The 15,033-nt window shown below is 42.8% G+C and overlaps 1 protein-coding gene across 2 annotated transcripts in view; it reads right to left on the bottom strand.

Moving 5' to 3' along the window:
* Nucleotides 1–5,709, bottom strand: part of CAMK1G (calcium/calmodulin dependent protein kinase IG) — a 103,031-nt gene extending 97,322 nt beyond the window's left edge. Inside the window, exon 1 of one of the 2 annotated variants that reach the window (XM_089668341.1) lies at nt 5,560–5,709. Coding sequence is in view for 1 of the 2 variants with exons in the window: in XM_089668340.1 (XP_089524466.1) it covers nt 5,171–5,187 (17 nt within the window). In the remaining variant the exon portion in view is untranslated. Of the gene's footprint in view, nt 1–5,170; nt 5,278–5,559 lie in introns of those variants that run through there. The other variant, XM_089668340.1, reaches the window with a different exon arrangement.
* Between the last annotated feature and the right edge of the window lie 9,324 nt (nt 5,710–15,033).

The raw sequence follows: 15,033 nt of genomic DNA, 5'->3' as shown, positions 1-15,033 counted from the left end.
GCAGGCTTTTTCCCCCTTTCTAAGATGGGTATTTACAAGCCATTGGGGGAAGCCCTGGCTATTAGGTCACGTGGTGCCACTTGCGCCAATTCCAAGATTGTACAAATGTCTGAATAGTGGCACACCTGAATAAAAATTGTCCACATATAAGTGGTAAACCATATGGAAAAAGGGTGACACCAAGTCCCAAACTATCTTGTGCCATGTATTGTCCCCCCCTATTGTACAGCGCTGAGCAAACCCTTTGGCGCTATATAAACTCGTAGTAATAATAATCTTGACACTGCTCCCTATGTAGTCTGGGCATCCAGTGGAGCCGGTCAAATTTAGGGTCACCCCGAGGACAAAAGAGTGTATTGTCGTTGAAATGCATAAATTGCATTATATTCTCATTTCTATGTCTGGCCATGGCAGCAAAGATCACGGGCATATGATAAATCTGGTCTGTGGACCAACACAATCACAATTCTTTTTTTTAGTAATGCCCATGTTGAGGGATAGGCCCAAAAAAACTTTAGATTTGGAAACAATAATAGGTTTCCATGCAAATGGTCTGGCAAGGTTTGAATTTGGGTTGGCGGCGATAAATTGTTGTGCATATAAATTGCTTTGATACACAATCAATACATACAAATCTTCCGTGAAAAACAGCTCCAAAAAATCAAGGGGCGTAATTAAATTTGCTGTTTCCACCTGAATTCCAGGTTGGGCAGTGAATGGGGGAAGTACTGGTGCTGCAGAATTTGTGGGCAGCCAATCAGGATTTGCAAGCACATCCGGAAGGACATTATGGGCTCTATGGGCCTGTGTTCGAATTCTTGGTGGCTGTGGGACACTACTTGTGCTAACTACCGCACCAGTTTGTCCTGCACTTATGGGACTTGCCACATCACCAAGCGATACTGCACTGCTGGTATGTATAAGTCCAGGATGTACTAGGCCACTGGTCCTCTCCACTTCACCAAAAGATAGAGCGTCACTAGTACTGGCACTCTGCTGCATATGAGAATCATCATGCAATTGTACCACTCCAGCAACCTGGGAAAAGGGTCGGGTACACCTGATTTTAGCAGGGACCTCGACTCCATCGTCTGAACTATCTGTCAGGGTGCTGCTGCTGTCTGCAGGTTCATATTTAGAGGAAGATTCTGTCAGTGAAGCTTCCCATTCACTCTCCTCTGACATGGTCAGAATCCTGTAGGCCTCTTTACTAGAGTACCTTTCGTTGGACATTTTGGCCACTAAATTTATAGGTACCTAGTGCAACTCACAGGAAAAAGAGCACCTGGTTGTCAGGGACTGGTTAAACTGCTACAAAAAAATCACCTGCAAGTGCTAGCAAAGATCAGGCCTGATTCTGCTAACACTGCTGTTTTGTGTGCAATGTATCAAGTGACAGTGGTCTACTGACACTGAACTTGTTGGGGGAGAAGGGGGGGGTTAAGCGTAGGGTCTAAATGCAGGTGCTGGCAGGTGCTAGGGCTGATCCTGCTAATGCTGTGTTTTTGGGGACACTTTTGTGATTGCTGGTATAGTTCTGATCTGATCAAAGTTATTGATCTGTTCAGACAGCAATGGAGGTTTATTGTGTATGTGAGCGTATTCCTGGCAATCAAAGGGTTAAATGTGATGACTAATGTAATGGCGGACAATCTGACGCTATCTGGGAGGGACGCTAACTGACGCTAACTGGTGCTAACGCTATCTGAAGTCACCAGTGACACTAATACAGTGATCAGTAAAAAAATCTGTACACTGTACTAATGATACTGGTGAAGTGAAAGGGTTAACTGGGGGGCGATCAGGGGGTTAAATGTGACCTAGCTGTGTCTTTACTGTAAAACTGTGCTGCTTTTACTCACATAGATCTGCTTTCTTCTCTCTCTGGAAAGGAATGTGCCCAGGGAGAGAAGATTGCATCATTTTCTGTATCTGTGTAAATGTAAACACAGGTACAAGAAGATCTATGATAGGGCAGGGATCAATCAGTTAATCCAGGGTGAACATCACTGACCTGAATCTGCTGACTGATAGGTCGGGCACCAAATCACAGCACCGCCGGGTCGGTGGACATGCACACCCCCACCCACGATGAAGGCAGGAGTGCAAATCACATATATACATGTGATTTTGCGCAGAGAGTTGCCCTGTAGCAGTAGTCCTGCTATAGGGCGGAGTTAAAGTGGTTAAACCCAAAAGCAAATGGTTATTATAATATTGCTTACCAATTCTTATTTGATGGCTGCATTAGTGATGCATTTTGTTTTTATGCTGCTCTAGGCAACACAAAGATCCTCCCCCCATAAAAAAAAACAAAATAGGGGGGAGAGAGAGAGAAAGCAGCTGGCCATCCTTGGAGCCAAAGACAGAGAGATGTGTTCTTCCAGCACTCACCTGCACCTCTTCGGGATGAAAGCAGCCAGCCATCCCCAGTGTTGCTCTTGTGCGGGAAAGAGCCTCTACCTACACCTTCCAGAAGCCTGCAGCCTCTCTTGGATCCCATGTCAGAGCTTAGGCAGTGCCTCACCTGGTCTCCACCTTCTGTCACTGCCATGTGAGTCCCTTCTTCCAGAAGGCGGCACTGGCCCCCTAAAAAATGATACCAAAAGCAAATGCCTTGTTTGCCTTGTGGTAAATACGCCCCTGGGCAGCATTCATTTTCTTTTTTAGGGTTCCTTTCTTCTATTTTCATCTGGCAATCTAGCCGGTAAGTCTGTCATTTTTCAACAGAACAAGCTATCCTACAGATGTAGCAGTTAAAGGGTTGAGAGAAACCATTTACCACCGATATGGGGTGCTTACAAATGATCAGTTTTCATTTGTTTATGAAAAACCTTTATCCCAGAAGGAACAAAACTGTTTGCAGTAACTGCTTAAAAGTGTTATCTGGAGTTTTTCTTCAATTTGTGTAATATCTAAACCTGCTAGTACATCTAACATTCCTCTGCCCCCAGGCTGACAATGCTGCTTTCCAAAGGTACCTCTGTTGCTTTTTCACCCAGAATGTTGGCTTGCCAGATCACCAAGTGAAAACAGAGGGGAAAAAGCCTAAGAAAACCGCTCAGGATTGGTAAACTGCAATAAGTTACATTCTTTGTTATGGGTTTAATACTGCTTTAATTAAAAAAATAGTTAATTTAGTTATTTTGTCCTTTGCATTTGATCCTATGTTTTCATTAACCCCTTCCTGCCAACAGTATGGATATATGTAGCCCCATGGAAGTGGGAATTCATCCATGGGGACACATATATGCATATCTATCTTTGTGCTGGGAGCGTGCTGCACAGCGCTTTCCAGCACAGAGATTGGATTCTCACCGAGAGCCCTAGGCCCTGTATTAATGATCGGACCTGGGACTCCCTATTCTGGGTCACCTGGTCTCTGTGATAGTCTCTGATTGGCTATCAATACGATCAGTCACTGTGTTTTCTTTCTCTGAATGGAGGGAGGGAGGGATACATTGTATCTCTCTATCTCTCCTTGCAGGGAGAAAGATGTAAATAAACAAAAGTGTGTAAAAAATTAAATTAAAAAAACAAAGAAATAATAGCTAGCTCAAGGTTTGATCCAGGTCATTGCCAGGGTTAGTTTAAGGCTCAAAGATCAAGGTCAGGGTCAAAGGTTGGGGTCAAAGGTCATGGTCAATATATTTTGGGCAGTATTTTATTTTTAAAAGCATTTTTTAAATTAGTATCAATGTCAGAATGTTTTAGGCAGGATAAAAACAAGCAAAATGTGCACTATTCTTTCTGGGCTGCACTATGGGTACAAACAACGACTAACATACACACATGTGGTGTAGCTGTGATCGTCAGCAGAATTTATTTTGGGTTGTTCTTTGGTGGTAGCTTATGATAGTAGCAAGAAATATACAGCTAAATTATGTTTAAAAGTTTGTTTTTTGGGCCAGTTTTCCTTTGATAATGATAATAAAAGAATCTGGAGATATCCATTGACATTTACCACCAATTAGTCCTGAAAAAAACAAGGAATAATCCACCTTGATGCACAAAGTAGTTGCAATAATATGTACTGTTTTACTAACCATGTCATAGTTGTAAAATTGTGTTCAGGCATTAACATTTGTTTTTACCCTCAGTTAAGTAATTCTTATAAATTATCAGAATCACGTTTCCTCCTCAAATGTGTGGGGGTAAATATTGTTGCCAAAAGTTGCTAATTGCTTTTTAAATGTGATAAGACACAGAGGACACAAAATACTGATAATTAATAATAATATTACAAATAATAATAAAAAATACTCCTAATACTGATCAGAGTATGAGGGGACAACTGGCATTATATTTAATTAACAAAATCGAGGACTAGACTGGAGTGAAAACAAAAACAACCGATGTAAAGAAATCATACAAATATATAAATGCTTGTTTTCATCATACGTTTTCAATGTTATCACTGAACATTTAATAGCCTTCACTTTGTATTCCTCGTATAGCAAATTGGTTAACGTAAATGCAGTGACAATTCTGAAGGCAGGACTAGAGCCATGGAAGTAGTAGGCTTCATTATTGACACACACTTCTTGTAGCTCTCCTTTTTTTTATTAAAGAGGTAACCACGTACGGTTTGACTATCCCTGTTAACAGGTGTCTTAACTACAGAAAAAAAATGAGAGCCATTGCCATAGGTAATAAGTCATACCTTTAACTATCATTTTTCCATTTAAAGGCCAATACAATACATGTTTTTGACATTTAAAAATACATAGAAAAAAATGAAATATAATATTTTTAGCTTTTTTCTTTGCATCTTGAATGTGAAAAACATGTTCACACATTTCACACAGTTCACATATAAATTCATGTACGTTTTTTGGCATTTGTGTTTTCAAAAAATAAGATAAGGATTGAAGAACTACAGGTGTTATAAAGGGGGTTCTTTAAGCACAAGTCTCAATGCAAGGTGGCCTTGAACAACAAATGCATATCGACAACAGCAGTATTTTTTTCTGGCTCCCACTTGTGCTATATTAGCTCTTGTAATTCCAAACTGCATCAATCCATTATTATATACTGTAGCTTATTTTGACATATCTACAGACACTTATGATGTCAACCTTATCACCCACAAGCACCATAAAATAGGAAGACATAATATAGAACTTATGACAGCTGAAACTCAGCAGGATTATACAGTGTAGATTGGTACCTGTCCCTTGCGTGCATCTTCTTTTCCCAATAAAGTTATCGTTTAAGGTTTTCTACTAGCAATGTCGAACCGTGACACATAGCTTTATGATATGTCTGGAGATGCACGTACTGCAGCCTGCTGACATCTATATTACTGGCCAGGCCTGTATCACCAGTGGATGCAAGAGCAAAAAAAAAAAAAATGAATGAAGCTGCAGATATGGCAGGCTGGGAAGTAACACGCACAGAACATTCCCCTGCAGCAAAGTTACAGTGAAAATGAAGAGAACGCAACACATTTCACAGTACATTTTGCTAAAAATTATCTTGGTGGTTTGCAGATGTGACATAAAAAGGTAATGCTCTGTTTATGGTATGTAAAGAATATATAAGTTTGGGGCTCCTTACCTAGAGATCTGTAGATAGGATGCTCTGGTCAGATGTTCAGTTCAAGCTGAGTCTATCAGAACAGACCCTTGTACTCTGTTAGAAAGAATCAGGGATTAGAGGGGAGGAGAGCTGTTATTCTCTCCGCTGTATGGTTACTAAGCAGCATGCACAGAGGAGGATGGAATGAACCATATAACATACACTACCACAACTGGAGAGTTGCTTTATGTGTCTTTATTTGTATTCAAGACAGCTATCGACTAAAAAAAAGCCAATGCTTGTAGTGCAATTGTGTATGAATGGTTAAACCCATATCTCTTAGCAGCTTATGTGTGCTTGTCTCCGTATCAAATCCTAATGTATGTTTGGATAGTGTTATTTTTTATATTCTGGCATTCATTTTGTGTGTGTATATGTCACATTAGTGCACATTTGCTCTATAAGAATATAATTATGCTGCTATAGCAAGTAAAGACAGTGACTGATTAAACCAAAGCACTAATATCAGCAATAGTCTCTGTTTTTTAGAATTTCATATGAAAATGAGAAAATAAATATTAATCAAATAAAAAAGACAAATAGACAACCATTTCGATGAGATTAGATGTCATTTGTAAACATTGATATTTATAAGTGCTGTGCATGTTCAAGTATCTTGTGTAGGGATGAAGGAATCAAATTGCCTATAAGGCAATTTGATGTATCACAAGATTTTGGTTTGCCCAAATAATTTCAGACAAAGGTATCCAACCGGTGGAGAATCACATTTTTTTTTATATTGTGTGGATTTCAAATTGTGTCATTTTTTTCAAATCAGACAGATCTGCCTACAATTATTTAGGTAATCCAGAAAATTGCTGTTTTTAATCGTCCTATAATTCAGGGTTTTGCACCCTGGGTCCTGCAGAACTGGGAGAAGTCCCCTGGGTTCTGCCACATGCTACCATTGTTGCATATGTATATCCACCCTATAGCTGATTCTTCATTTACCCTGAAGGCTAAAGCACTGAGTACTTTAGGGGAGATTGATATTAGACCAATGGTACTCTTTGAAATACAACACTTGACATCACTGTTGAGAGTGACTTAGTGTGGGATGGAATGATTGGCTCAACTTTCAAGGAAAGTAAAAAATGCCATTGCAGAGGAGCACATTCTAATCCCCATGTAGGTGTAACAAACAGCAAGAAGAACACTCAAGACTCCAAGAATTTGGAATAGTTCTTCAGTTGTGGATCACAGGAGTGCAGTGCGTTCTGCACTCCTGTGATCTGTCTTCAGCTGACAGCGACTGAAGTCCACAGTCAGCTGACGTCACTCAGCCGGTCCAGGCTTCAAAGCAGGATCCACCCCAGAGTCTGGAGCTGCACCTGGCTCAGCCTGTCAGCGAGCCGCTGAGATCCTGAGCCAGGTCCTCCCTCCCCCTCTACAGCCCAGCACTGCAGTGAGTGCAGGGGGGGGCTGAGCAGAGAGCAGTGACTGACAGTCCTGCTCTTTGCTCAGAGTGGCTATGAGAACTCAGTGATCATGTGATGGCTGACTTTTCACCCTTAGAGCCAGCGGGGGACAGATGCATCATTGGATGTTACATCCACCTACGTAAGTACAAATATGGGAAAAAGCCCTACTTCTCTTTTAAGGCAATTTGATGAATTACACATTTTCTTTCCCTAAATAATTTCAGACAGAGTTATCCAACAGATGGAGAATCACAAGTTTTTTTTAACAATGTGTGGATTTCAAATTGTGTAATCTTTTCATATCAGACAGATCTGCATACAATTATTTAGGAAAACCTGAAAATTGCTGTTTTTACTCATTCTCTAATTCAGGGTTTCTCAACCTGGGTCCTGCAGAACACTAGGGTTCTGGGAGAAGTCCCATGAGTTCTGCCGTTTGCTTCCATTGCTGCTCATCTATATACACCCTATAGTTGCATCTTTGTTTACCCTGAAGGCTACAACCAGGGCTGTCTTTAACGTAGAGCAAAAGGGGCAGCTGCCCTGGGCCCAATCATTGTTGTGGAGCCCAAAGCAGTTGCCCCTTTTCTTGGAGGGTCCAGGGCCCAGTGGTGGCAGGAGCAGGGGGAAGGTGAGCATCAAGGGCAGCTAAAACTGAGAGCCTGTGAGTGGCAAGACTTCCACTGACACCGAACAGCATCGGGTCCAGCATCCCCAACGGCGGTGATTCCCAGAGCATGGACTCTAACCTCCTAACTTGCGGCTTCGGCAACTGGAGGACAGGCTGACCAGGGGCCCGGAGGACAAGGGCAGGAGCAGAGCAGAAGAAGGAGCAGGTCGGCCAGAATGAGAATGGACTCAGCCCGCTGCTGTCATGCCAGGTACTAGGCATCAAACACACCTACTGTTAGACAGGGAGGCACAGGAGGAACTGCAGACAGGGCTAGGGGTCTCTCTCTCATCCTTCCTCCCTCTCTCTCACACTCCTCTCTCTCTCACATCCCACCCCCCCTCTCTCTCTCTCTCTCTCTCGCACCCCTATCTTCCCCCCTTCTCCCCCTCTCTCTTTCCCCGATGCCCCCATTCTCTCTCTCATCTTCCCCCTCTCTCTCTCACACCCCTCTCCCCCCATTCTCCCCCCCTCTCTCTCACCCTTCTCTCCCCTTCTACCTCACTGCCACCTCTCTCTCTCACCCCCCAGCCCTCTTTCTCTCACACACTCCTCTCTTCCCACCTTCTCCCCCCTCTCTCATTCCCCTTCCCCCAATTCTCACCCCCACCTTTCTTTCTCACCCCCCTCTCCCCTCCATTCCCCCCCCCTCTCTCTTTCACCCCTTCTCTCTCAACTCCTTCTCCCACCCTTCTCTCATCCTCCTCTCTCACCCCCTTCTCTCCCCCCTCCACCCCTTTCTCACTTCCCTTTCTCTCTCTCACCCCCCATCCCTCTCAACCCCTCTCTCTCCCCCACCCCCTCTCTTTCTCCTCCTTCTCCCCCCTTCTAGCCCCCACCTCTCTACCTCTAGCCCCGCTCCTCTCTCTTTCACCCTTCTCTCTCTCACCCTACCTCTCTCTCTCACACACCCCCCCTCTCTCTCACCCCCACCTCTCCCACCCCCCTCTCTCTCACCCCCACCTCTCCCACCCCCCCTCTCTATCACCCCCTCTCCCCACTACCCCCTCTCTCTGTCTCTCTCTCTTTTCTCTCTCTCACCGCCCTCTCGCTCCCCACCTTTTCCCCCCTCTCTCACCAAACTCTCTCTTACCCCTTCTCTCCCCCTCTCTCTCCCCCTCTCCCCTCTCTCACCTCCCTCTCTCTCTCACCCCCACTCATCTCACCCCCACCCCCACTTTCTCTCTTTTACCCCGTTTTGTATTTCGCACCCCCTTCTTCCTCTCACCTCCTCTCTCTCTTTTTCACCTCATGGTCTCTTTCTTTCTCACCCCTGCTCCTTCTCACCCCCCTCTCTCTTTCACCCCCTCTCTCTTATCCTCCCCCTCACTCACCCCGCCACCCCTCTCTCTCCCCCTTCTGTCTCTCATCCCATTTCTCTAATCCCCCTATCTCTCTTACACACACCCCTCTCTCCCTCGCCCCTCTCTCTTTCCCTCTCCCCTCTCTGTTTCATTCCCTCTCTCTCTCTCACCCCCTCCTTCTTTCTTTCCCTTCCTCCCATACAGGCATGGGGAATTGAATGGACATTAATTGGCTGATGACAGTAAGTGAGTGTCTCTGATCCCATCCCCCCAAGCACTACCACTGATCCCATCCCCCCAACCAGCACTGCCACTCATCCCATCCCCCCTCCCTCTGCACTGACACTCATCCCACCCCACCCCACCCCTTAGCACTGCCACTGATTCCATCAACCCTCCAGAACTGTCACTGATCACATCCTCCCAGCACTGCCACTCATCCCATTTACACCCCCCACCACCACCACCGCCATTGCCACTGATCACACTCTACCCCACCTAGCCCCAGCAACATGGATACATAGAATATAACTGGTTACTAACATTGAGGTAAAGTTGATCCAGGGAATATCCAATTGGGATCAGGAAGGATTTTTTTCCCCTGCAGGAGCAAATTGCCAAATTGGATCATGCTTTGCTGTTTTTTTGCCTTCCCCTGGATCAATTGTGGGTATAGGATTATAACTTTTTATGGTTGAACTGGATGGACTTTTGTCTTTTTTCAGTCAGACTAACTATTGCAACTGGCAACCAATCACAATGACTGCCTTATCTGCTGCAGTAAACTGATTTTTAGTCTAGCTGCTATTTATTGTATGTCTCAGGACAGGTGGAGAGCAAAATTGCATGTGGGTTGTGGGGGGGGGGGGGGGGGGGGGGCAGCCCCCAAAAAAATGTTTGCACAGGGTCCAATCAATATTAAAGATGGCTACAGCACTGTTGGGTTGATATTAGACCAATGGTACTCTTTGAAGTACAACACCTGACATCACCATTGTGAGTCACTTAGCATGGGGTGGGATGATTTACTCATCTTTCAAGGAAAGTAAAAAATGCAACTGCAGAGGAGCACATTCTAATCCCCATGTAGGTGTAACAAATAGCAGGAAGAACACCCAAAGTTACTTGAATTTGGTATAGCAGTACATGGTTCTGAGGAAGATCCTTTTATGTGCTGTGCACGTCAAAGTATCTTGGGTAGGGATAAACAAATCAAATTACACTTAAAGGAGAAGTACAGCCAAAGCACTTTTGGCTGTACTTCTCCTGTACAGGAGTGCAGTTTGTTCTGCACTCCTGTAATCCATTTTCAGCTGACAGCGGAGTGATGTTCACTGTTGGCTGATGTCACTCAGCCGGTCCAGGCTGGGGAAAGATCCCGACTTCAAAGTCGGGATCCACCCCAGAGTCTGGAGCTGCGCCTGGCTCAGCCTCTCAGTGAGCCACTGAGAGCCTGAACCAGCCGCTCCCTCTCCCTTTACAGCCCAGCACTCCAGTGAGCATTGGGGGGGCTGAGCAGAGAGCCGTGACTGACAGTCCCGCTCTTTGCTCAGAGCATCTGTGAGATTTCTAAGGGTGAGAGTTCTCACCCTTAGAGCCAGCGGGGAAAAGCTACAGCACTGGAGGTAAGCATAAATAGGGGGAAAAAAGCTACTTCTCTTTTAAGGCAATTTGATAAATTACAAATTTTTTGTTTGCCCAAATAATTTCTGACAGATTTATCCAACTGGTGGAGAATCATATACTTTTATTAATATTGTGTGGATTTCAAATTGTGTATTATTCCTCACATCAGCCAGATCTGCATAAAATTATTTAAGAAAACCAGAAAATTTTTGTTTTTACTTATCCTATAACTCAGGGTTTCTCAACTTGGGTCCTACGGAACACTAAAGTCCTAGGGGAAGTCCTCTAGGGTTCTGCCATTTGCAGCCATTGCTACGCATGTATATCCACTCAATAGCTGCTTTTCTGTTACCCCGAAGGCTACAGCACTGAGTACTTTAGGGCGGATTGATATTAGACCAATGGTACTCTTTAATGAGATGGGATGATGGGTTCATCTTTCTAGCAAAGTTAAAAAATGCAATCGCTGAGGAGCACATTCTAATCTCCATGAAGGTGTAACAAATAGCAGGAAGAACACCCAAAATTACATGAATTTGGTATAGTAGTACATGGTATTGAGGAAGATCCTTTAATGTGGCTCATAAATGTTTATTGAAGATAAAATTTATGATTCAAAGTTGAGCTGCATTTGTGAGACATGGCCTTTGAAACTCACATTTTACATAGGTGTAAAGAAAATAGGAGAGGGTGGGTCCACTGAGCGCCAATTCACACTTGTGTCATCACTGATCACCAAAGCAATTCCAGGTTTCACATTAAAGATGTAAATTTTACAAGTTATTATGTTTTCCTTTATTTATTATTACATCTACAACTCACTGATCATATTACACTAACATACCATGAGCTGTAGATCAGAAAATTAAGTTAGGGGTTCCCTGAGACTGGAAAATGTTTTTCAAGGTTTTTCTAAGATCGAGAAATGCGGCTTAAATTCATTCATAGTTTTTACCATCATTTGTGTTGCTAATAGTTTCACAAAATTATCTGCCTGATACCAATGTTTTTATTGTTTGTCTATGGTACATCCAGAACTGTTGGTTTATAACACAGATAAAAGTTAATAGTATAGAGTAATTGATTCCAAACTGCCTTTGACTGTTTCAGGCCTTTTGGTCATCATCACTGCAGTGCATGGAACCAATGACTTTGATGGAGCAGAATTTGAAACCAAACTGTTTTGAAAAGTGATAGTTAAATATAAAGACAGAAAGTGTCCCACAGCTTTAACTATAGAAAGGGCTTATAATTGTACATATACATCATTGTATTAGTACTGTAGTAAACTTGTGTTTTTTCACAAATAATAATTGTCATATAATACTAAATAAGTTAGTAAGCCAAAGTTAGGCCTCCTGCATATGGATGTAAAATGTACTGATGTTTAAATGCAGGATCTTGCTGGCAGAGGCTGACAGAAATATCCTGAGTAAAAAGTTGTGTTCCATAAAGATCTCATGCATACATGTGTATAGGCTTGGTAGCTTGCAAATCTTATTCATCCTCTTCTAGCTACCAGTGTTTCAATTCATGCATATATGCTCCTATGCACTTGCTTATCAAGGCTATAAGGGCTAACAGGGCCCTGATAAGAGGGTACCTTGGGGGGTTCTCCTGTAGGGGACCCAGGCACACAGGGGGGCCAGAACAGCAAGGAGAATCAGATTTGGGCAGGCCATTAAGGGTAAACAATGTTTCTCCCTGCAGCAGCTGAAAGCCGGTTTCTCCCCCATTTCCTCCTTACAGCTTTCAGCTGCTGTAGGGAGGGGCATGCAGGGCATTAGTCCTGCAATTGCCTGCCCCTGCCACACCAATCCCCCTTCCTGTCCTGCCTGATTCCTCCTGCTTTGTGCCCCCCTGTGTGCAACCCCTCCTCCCTCACCGCAGTGCTGCTGGCTTCCCTCTCCCACCGGCTGCTGCAGATACTCAGGGGGATTCTCAGGATGGAAATCTGGGGAAGGGGCCAGTAAATATGTCATTTACCTCCTTCCTTTGGTGAATGAACACAGTGAGTGATCAGTACCAATCACTGCTGTGTCTATTTATAAGCATAGGAAACTGTGTTTCAGTTTATGAATGAACAGGAGCCTCTGTCTGCTGTTCATTCTTCTTCAGGGCAGTTAAGGCTTTAGAGAAAGGAATGGAAGAATCTGTGTTCTCAATTCCTTTTTTTTTTTCAAAGATGAGATGTCAGGGGTCTATTTAGACCCCTGATATCTCACCAAAGCACCCCCCTCCAAACAGGGTTGTAGAAAAAGAACTGTAAAAAAGAATTTAAAAAATGTAAAAAAAATATTTTAAAAAATAATTACAAAAACTGAGGGCTCATTCACACATGTTCTCTGGTCCAAACAGTGTGCCTGAATGGTTTGTTTGTGTGGCTGAAGTTGTCAATACAGTTTTATTTTTTAGATTTAGCAGGCATTTTGTAAGTTATGTCATGTCTGTTTCCATTAATAATGATTTTAATGAAAATACAATTTTTATATTTTCAGGGGGAGGGTCAGGTAGGCTGTACGCGCCTACGGGGCCCGTGATTTCTAACAGCAGCCCTGTTGGTTATAGACACATGTATGTGTAAATTACAGCACTCAAATTGAAAATGTTCTACTCCTTTTGTGGCTGTGAATGCATCCCTGCATTACAGATCTTTACAAAGCTGTGTGCATTTTGCCATTGAAAACAATGCATCTGTGATCAGTTCCAAAAAAAAAAAGCTACAAAACGTCAAACTTTTTTTTTAAACACAATTTTAATCAAGTTTTCATAAAACAGATGCATATCAAACTAGAACCTTTTAAGTCAGGCCCAATGAGATGTTTTCTTCCATAATTTAAGATTTTATTTATATAGTGTATTAAAAAGTATTTTTGTGGCAATAATGTTGGTCATCAAAGGTGCAATGGTGCTTTAAAAATCTGTGTTGGTTGGCTATGAGGTGATAAGGATCATAAGCCTATAGTAGCACAATGCTCCAGATGTATGTGATTAATTGCTACTATATCCAACAGCATGTTTAGTAATCGCTTTTGATTACTCCTGAGGTGATCATATGTGATAATCACTGTAAAATATATTTGTGTATATCACTCTTTGCTGAGAGCATGCACGTAAGAGTGACTCCATATGACCCTGGATGGCAAGGACATGGCAATACAATGGAATTCAACATCTTTGTTCGGGGGAGAGAGTGAAAAGGCAGGGCGGAAAAAAATGTCAGAATAAAGTACAGACAATGCACAAATCATTTAGATGACATGCTTAGGATTACCGTAAACCTGTACGTGATGTTACAAACAGCACAATTTTTAGTCAGGAAAAGTGTATTAAAAGTCTGCAGCTACAGTATTGTACGGTACTGTATAAATATGTACTGCCAGTGTACGCTTTTCCTACCTATACATTGTGTTGTTTGCAACTGTAGATGCAGACTTTTAATAAAAGGACACTTACCTGTTCAAGAATCCAGGGCCATCCTCAACTGTCTTCAGGTCCCCGACATCTTTAGTGTGGGAAGCCGATGTGACTCTTTGTGGCTTCACAGCTAACTTTCCACTGCACATGTGCAAGCTGCTTTGCACTTTGTGAAGGGCCCTGCAGCCTTCTGGGATCTGCGACGTGTCTCAAGAGGCTGCAAGCAGAGGGGGCAAACTTCTGAAAATTAGTTACCTGCTCCTTCCCAAAAATGCAATGTACCAAATGTTGTGGAGGAGGGAAGGGGGGTGGCAATGTGGAAACGCAGAACTTTTTCTTTTGGGTGAAGTTCTGCTCTAAATATAGCAGCATCCCAATTTGATTAATTTCAGTTTTAAATTTTTAGGCAGTATTACCAAAAGCATATGTATTTTCATCAAGCAGTAAAAAGGCCTGCTTTGATCAGCATATAGGAATTGGACATCAAACTTTCATTTGGTATTAAGAGATTAGTTATTAAGAGATTGCAGATGATGCAGCATTGTAGAATTGGCCAGGACCTAATAAAACATAATTGACCAAAATGTACTAAAGAAAAAGAATATGCAGATGGGTTTTACTACAAGAGCTAAAAAAATGCACATTAAACAGCAGTGTAAAACTGAATAGCAGCTGGGCAATTTTAATGAACAAGACTAGGCAGACATTTCCGAGAAACAAAGAACACATGCTAGGACTTCACTACAAGATACTGTAGAGGATGAAGCAGTGTAAAACTGTCCAGCAGCAGGACAGTTTTAATTAAGGATAGTAGGCCTATCTAGTATATGCTTAGCTTTTATTTTATCCATTGGAATAGAGGGTTCAGTGAATGTGAGTGATATAATATGAGTTGGTTTTGGTGGACACTGTTTGCAGCATCCTGTTGTCAACACAAAGTTCAACTTTGGTTTCAATGTCCAACGTGAGGAGCAGTAGAGCTCTGTCCTTCAAATCCGACTCTCACTAACTGAGA

This window comes from Staurois parvus, unplaced genomic scaffold, assembly GCF_062004578.1.
Source record: "Staurois parvus isolate SC_StPar_1 unplaced genomic scaffold, SC_StPar_1.0 ptg000056l, whole genome shotgun sequence".
Classification (NCBI taxonomy): domain Eukaryota; kingdom Metazoa; phylum Chordata; class Amphibia; order Anura; family Ranidae; genus Staurois; species Staurois parvus.
The sequence above is the reverse complement of the archived record's forward strand: the minus strand, read 5'-3'. Positions and strand labels throughout refer to the sequence as shown.